Source organism: Nothoprocta perdicaria, unplaced genomic scaffold (assembly GCF_003342845.1).
Source record: "Nothoprocta perdicaria isolate Ctin4 unplaced genomic scaffold, notPer1 scaffold_372, whole genome shotgun sequence".
In the NCBI taxonomy this organism is placed as follows: Eukaryota; Metazoa; Chordata; class Aves; order Tinamiformes; family Tinamidae; genus Nothoprocta; species Nothoprocta perdicaria.
In genome coordinates, this window is record NW_020455613.1 from 381,916 (window position 1) to 387,443 (window position 5,528).

Here is a 5,528-nt window from a genome sequence, read left to right on the forward strand (position 1 = left end):
CGCGCCGTGCGCTGGGCATCGCTGCTGCCCGCCGTGGAGGCGCTGGACGCCGCGTGGCCCGCGCTCGTGCCGCTGCTGGAGCGCGAGGCCGCGCGGTCCGCCCTGCTGCTGCGCCTCTGCCGGGAGCTCAAGAGCTTCCAGTTCGTGGCCTTCACCAAGACCCTCCTGGACGCCCTGCCCGTCTTCCAGAAGCTCCGCGGCTTCTTCCACGGCGAGGACTCGGACCCGGCCCTGCTGGCGCCCGCGGTGGCGGCGGCGGCGGCGGCGCTGCGGGCGCAGAGGGACGCGGGCGGGCGCCACCTCGGCGCCTTCCTGAGCGCGGCGCGCGACGGCCGCCCGCGCTACCGCGGCGTGCAGCTGGAGCAGAGCTCCCCGGCGCACCGCAAGCGCTTCGAGCGCCTCAAGGAGAGCTACCTGGAGAGCGCGCGCGGCGGCCTCCTCGAGAGCTTCCCCGGCGGCCTCCTGGAGGCCCTCAGCTCCTTCTCGGCCATCTTCAACCCCAGGCGCTACCCTCGCGCGCTGGAGGAGGTGGGCGCCTACGGCGTGGGCGAGCTGGACTTCCTGCTGCGGACGTACTCGCGCGTGGTGCAGAGCGAGCGTGCGCGCGGCGACTTCCCGCTCTTCAAGCGCGTCGTGCTCAGCCTCGGGCCGCTCTCCTTCAAGGAGCTCTGCGCCAAGCTGGCGTGCGGCAGCTCCGAGATGCACGAGCTCTTTCCGGACTTCGCCGTCCTGGCCGCCGTGGCGCTGGCCTTGCCGCTGGGCTCCGGGCTGGCCGCCAAGCTGAGCCGGGCCCGGGAGCTGCTGGCGCGGGGGCGGCCGTGCTGCGCCGCGGACGACGGGCTCTCCGACCTCGTGCAGATCGCCGTCGACGGGCCGCCCGTCAACGAGTTTGACTTTGCGTTGGCCGTCGAGTACTACGAGGGCATGCGGGAGTCCGGCTGCCTCGCGGCGCAGGTGAAGTGAGCGGCGCCGCCGAGGCCGGAGAGCCCCGGCGCTCCAGGGATGAAGCAACGGGCTCCTTCCCTCTCCCTTTGCCCCCGGATCACGCGTCTCCGTTGGCCAGAGCCAAGAGCCCCGGCAGGAGCTTCCCTGCGTTGTGCACTTTCCCAAGGAGCTTTCCTGAGGGGAGATGAGAGTGAATCCAGGAGCGAGGCTGGGACGGGGCCTCGGCACTGCGGCACCCGGCCGCCTTCACTTCACACTCGGCAGAAATAGCCGCGTTCGGTCCCCTCCAAGGCTGGGGAAGGAGGGCAGGGACGGTGCCAGGTCCCGAGCTGGCCGGCGGAGCCGTGGGCGCCCGGAGGCGGCTCCTTGCTAGTCCCTGCACGCAGCACCGAGTGTTTTTAGCGCTGGATCCAAGTCTTGATCATCTCAACAGCGAGTCCTCTAGGGAACGGCATCGTAGTGACCGAGGAAATGGTAACTCCTAAATGCATCTTTGTGTATATATGTGTATGTACATATATAAATATATACATAAATATATATAAGAGATTTATCTTAACTTTCCTAGTGTTTAAAGTGTAAAGATATCTAAAAGGACTTCTCTTTTTTTGCAATGACAGAATAAATTATAAGCAGGGGTCCAAAAAACAAGTGAATTCCTTCTCTTTTCGGAACAGCAGCGTGCACCTAAGCTCCCTCCACAGTTTTGCAACCAAAGCAAGCGTTTTAATGCTGCCTTATGGGACGAGCTGGAGTGCTGTCTAGTTTAGGGCTTTCCTGGCTTGTTTTTCCCCCTTGAAGCATTGCCGCCCGTGCAGAGGAGAAGCCGGGGGTGTTGCCTGGCACGTCTCCTGCGTGGGCACCCGTGGGTGCTGCATGCTCTGCTCTCGGGTGAGGAGGAAGCCGCTTTGCCCTGATCGCAAGGTGCAATAAAGAGGAAAGCTGAGCCTTGGCGCGTCGTGTCCTTCTCGCGCGCCCGCAGCCGGGGCTCCCGATGGAGCCTGCGTCCCGTGTGCCGGGCTCCCCTCCGCTCCATCACCGGCTTGTGGTGCCGTCGCCTTGTTCTGTCGGTCGCGGAGAAGCTGCCGGCCGTGCTGAGCCGTGTCCCGGCCGAGACGCTGGGGTAAGTCTGCAGGGTGGCCAGGATTCAACCTGCGTGGCGTGGCTCTGCCGCAGCTCCCTGCCTCGGTGCCCGGGCACGGATGCACCCGAGTGCGCTCGGCCGCTGCGGCGACGCACTTGTCCTGCGGCGGCCAAAGCCCCGACAGGTCTCGGGGGCTCCTGGCAGGCGCCCGGCACCAGCCCTTGCCCCCGTCCCGCGCGGTGCCGCCTGCCTCGTGGGCACCGTGAGCGTGGTGCCATCCGCGTGAGGGTGACCTCAGCGCCGCCGCTTCCCTCCGTGCAGCCCAGGAGGAGGTGCTGGATTCTTGGAGCTGCAAGGGGAGGATTTACCGAGCTGGACGCTGCTCCCTGCAGGAGCTGCAGCCATTGGGGTCCCGCACAGCAGGTCCAGGCTGGAGCAGGAGCCAGTTCCCTCCGTGCCGGGCTGGAGGAGATGCCGCCCTGGCTATGGAAGGGGAGAGAGCCCCGGTGGGTGCGGGGAGCCCCGGTGCGTGCCCAGGAGCCGGGCTGTGGCACGAGGCCGCCGTGCCGGCGCTGCAGCCCCTGCGCTGCCAGGGCTGCCTTGCAGGGAGCCTGGGAGCAAAGTGGGGGACAAAGTGATGCGCCCGGACACCCCGGCCGGGGCCCGCCGCTAAGGTCATGTCACCCTACCCAGGACTGCCACAGCAAAGCCCCTTAATTGGGTGCCTAATTAAAGCCTAAAAATACGGCCCGCAGCTGCTGCCGGAATCCAGCCCGCAGCAACGGCGGCCGCGGCAGGAAGCGGTGCCACGGTGTGACCTTGGCCAAGGTGCCCGGGATGCGGCGGGGGACACCCGCCACCCGGGCGCTGTTCCCGCGGCCCCCCTCACCCGCGCGCTCCCCTTGGCTCCGAGCTGCGTCAGTCGCAGCTCCTCGTCCTGCTGCCCCTCGTTAGCTTTAATGCGGTTCTCGTGGCTGGAGAAGGGACGGGAGCTGGTGGCCAAGGGCAAAGGGATGCGCGGGCTGCGTGACCGCGCTCAGGCTCCTTGCGGGGCCCTGCTGTGCCCGGCTGCTGCAGCCGCCGCTCTGCGCCCTGGCACACCCGTGAGGCTGCGCTCACCCTTTTATTTGCTATTTATTCCCCTGCTCGCTTCTGCAGCCTTCCTCGACCCTGCCTTGTTTATTTATTTATTTCCGAGCCGTTTTGCAGCTCTCCCTCCTGGGTGACTTTGGAATTAATTCGATCAGCGCACGCCTGGCGAAGCAAGATGCGCTTGTGCGCCCGGAGCCGGCAGCGACTCGCGGCCGGTGCCGCCGGGCTGGCGCGGCGCCCGCGCGCTGGCGCAGAAGAGGTCGTCCGGGCCCGCGGGGCTGCGCGCCCCCCGCTTCCCTTTCAGATGTTCCCCCCGCCAGCTCCTGCGTTCCCTTCACGCGAAGGGGACAAAGGGACAAGGCAAGGGTGACGTTGTGCGCGGGCTGCATCCCGCCACGCTCGGTCGGGCCGCTCTCAGTGCCCCGCGCGGGGCCGGGGCGATGCCCGGGGCTGGCACCGTCCTGCCGGGGCCGCGCTCCTCGGGGGCCGCTTACTCTTATTTAAAGAAAACTATTATTAACTCGGGGCTATTTTTGGGTGGCACCCCGGAGCTGGCAATTAGCGCGCGGGGGAGGCTGCAGCGCGGCTGCCGGCGCGGGGGCGGCTCCGGCAGCGCTGCCGGGGGGGAGCCCGCCGCTTTCCACCCAAAATAGCAGCGCTGGGTGGGGGGCAGCACCCACGGGAGCCGGGGGCACCGGCCCGGGGCTGCGGGCGCCGCAGAGCCCTTCTCAAGCGCGTCGGGCGCGCGTTGGTGTCCGCGTGCAGGTGCTGCGCGCGACTAGTAGGTTTGGAGCACAAAGCGGGGCTTTGGGGGTGTGCCGAGCTCAAGCTCTGCTGTCCCCCGCGCAGGTCCCGCCGGGCACAGCAGCCCCCTCCTGGCCTCGCTTCCCATCCCGGGCCGCCCGCTCCACACCCCGCTGGACATCAAGCACTTCCTGACCTTCCGCCTCAACGGGACGTCGCCGCTCAACCTCTTCCCCAACTTCAACGCGGTGAGTGGCACCTGAGGCAACGAGGTGCTTGGCAGGAGCCGGGCTCTGCGCCCGCCTAACGAGGCCGCTCGGGGGGGGGGACGCTCGTTAGCTTTAGGAAAGCCCTGCGCTGCTCTGCGGCCAAGCTGCCCTCGTGGGGATCTTCAAAGGCGGCTGCGGACGCTAAGTACCGAATTCCTGCTGCAGCTCCAGGGGATTCAGCCATCGAGCCCCTCTAAGCTCCCTGCAATCCCGGCTTTAGGCTGGCTCTGCCCGTGCTAACAAGCGGCAGCCCTGGAGAGGAGGGATTGGTGCCCTTAGCGCTACCCCTCGTGCTCTCTGCCCCTCTTTGCGGTGACGGGAGCCAGCAGCTCGTGCTGCCAGCCCTGCCCTGCACGTGCTTGCCGAGCTGTGTTGCTTTTTGGGGGAAAAAAAGCAGAAAAGAAATTGCGAAATGGATCCCTTGTGTTGGGAGCTAATCCCTGCTTGGTGCCGTCGGCCACGCGCCTCCGGGGTCGGGATCGCACTAAGCCCTTGAGCCGCCCAGGTTGCACATGTGCCCCGGCGCTGGCTGCTGCTTTGCCGTGCACAGGGTGCAGGTGCCGCGAGGTCCCCTCCGCGCCGGTGCCCACTGCGGCCACCACGGAGCCCTCGGCGTTGGCATTTCGGCAAGCGCGGCGCTCCCGGCATCTACAGCCAGGACAGGGCAGGGAGACCCTCCCGTGCCGGGCGGACGCTTTGCAGCCCCGGGGCTGCTGCGGAGCCCCGGGGTGTCGCAGCATCCTGCAACGCCCCGGCAGGAGACACGATCCAAGCTGATTCCTGTCCTTGCAAATTCCCGTTCCCGGCGGCTGCCGGAGGCTCCGTGCTCGGGGCTCTATTTATAGTAGTAGGAAAACCCAGGGACGAGGCAAGACATCCGAGTCAGTAAGAACAGAAAGGTGAGGCCAGGCTGCGCCCGGGGGGGAATAAGCAGGGCTTTTTATGTATGTGTGTATATACATACATATATATATGTGTGTGTATAATGCATAGCATATTTCCGGGGCTCCTAAGCGAGCCATGGGCTGTAGCGCGGCGCCGGTGCCGTGCCCTCCTGCCGCTCTGGCGGGATGAGGGCAGCGGGGCTGCCCTGGCAGCACATTCCCCCACGGATGCACCTGCCCGGCAGCTCCAAAGCTGCCCAGATAGCGGCGGCCACCGGGCCCGGCTCCGCTGACAGCAGGACGCTGATAAGAGACCCCGCGGCGCTGGGCGCCGAACAAAGCGCCCGTTGTGGAGCGCGCCGTGCACACAAGGCTCCTTGTGCCCCTCACCTCTCCGCGCCGCTTTTGGCTTGGGACAAGCCTGGCTTTTCAAGCGGGTTTGCAGCCGTCGCGGAGGAGGGCGGCGGGCCGGGCGCCACGCGCACCGCGAGCCGGGCCGCGGCGCGAGCG

General features: G+C 67.0%; 2 protein-coding genes across 2 annotated transcripts in view; both read left to right on the plus strand.

Moving 5' to 3' along the window:
* CUNH17orf113 (chromosome unknown C17orf113 homolog) overlaps positions 1 to 1,147 on the plus strand; it is a 3,450-nt gene extending 2,303 nt beyond the window's left edge. Inside the window, exon 3 of the mRNA XM_026044603.1 lies at positions 2 to 1,147. Within this exon, the coding sequence (XP_025900388.1) occupies positions 2 to 963 (962 nt within the window). The 3' untranslated portion in view covers positions 964 to 1,147. The remainder of the gene's footprint in view (position 1) is intronic.
* Positions 1,148 to 2,988: 1,841 nt separating this feature from the next.
* ZNF385C (zinc finger protein 385C) overlaps positions 2,989 to 5,528 on the plus strand; it is a 6,815-nt gene continuing 4,275 nt past the window's right edge. The window contains exons 1-2 of the mRNA XM_026044604.1: positions 2,989 to 3,055; positions 3,971 to 4,113. Coding sequence (XP_025900389.1) covers positions 2,989 to 3,055; positions 3,971 to 4,113 — 210 coding nt within the window. The remainder of the gene's footprint in view (positions 3,056 to 3,970; positions 4,114 to 5,528) is intronic.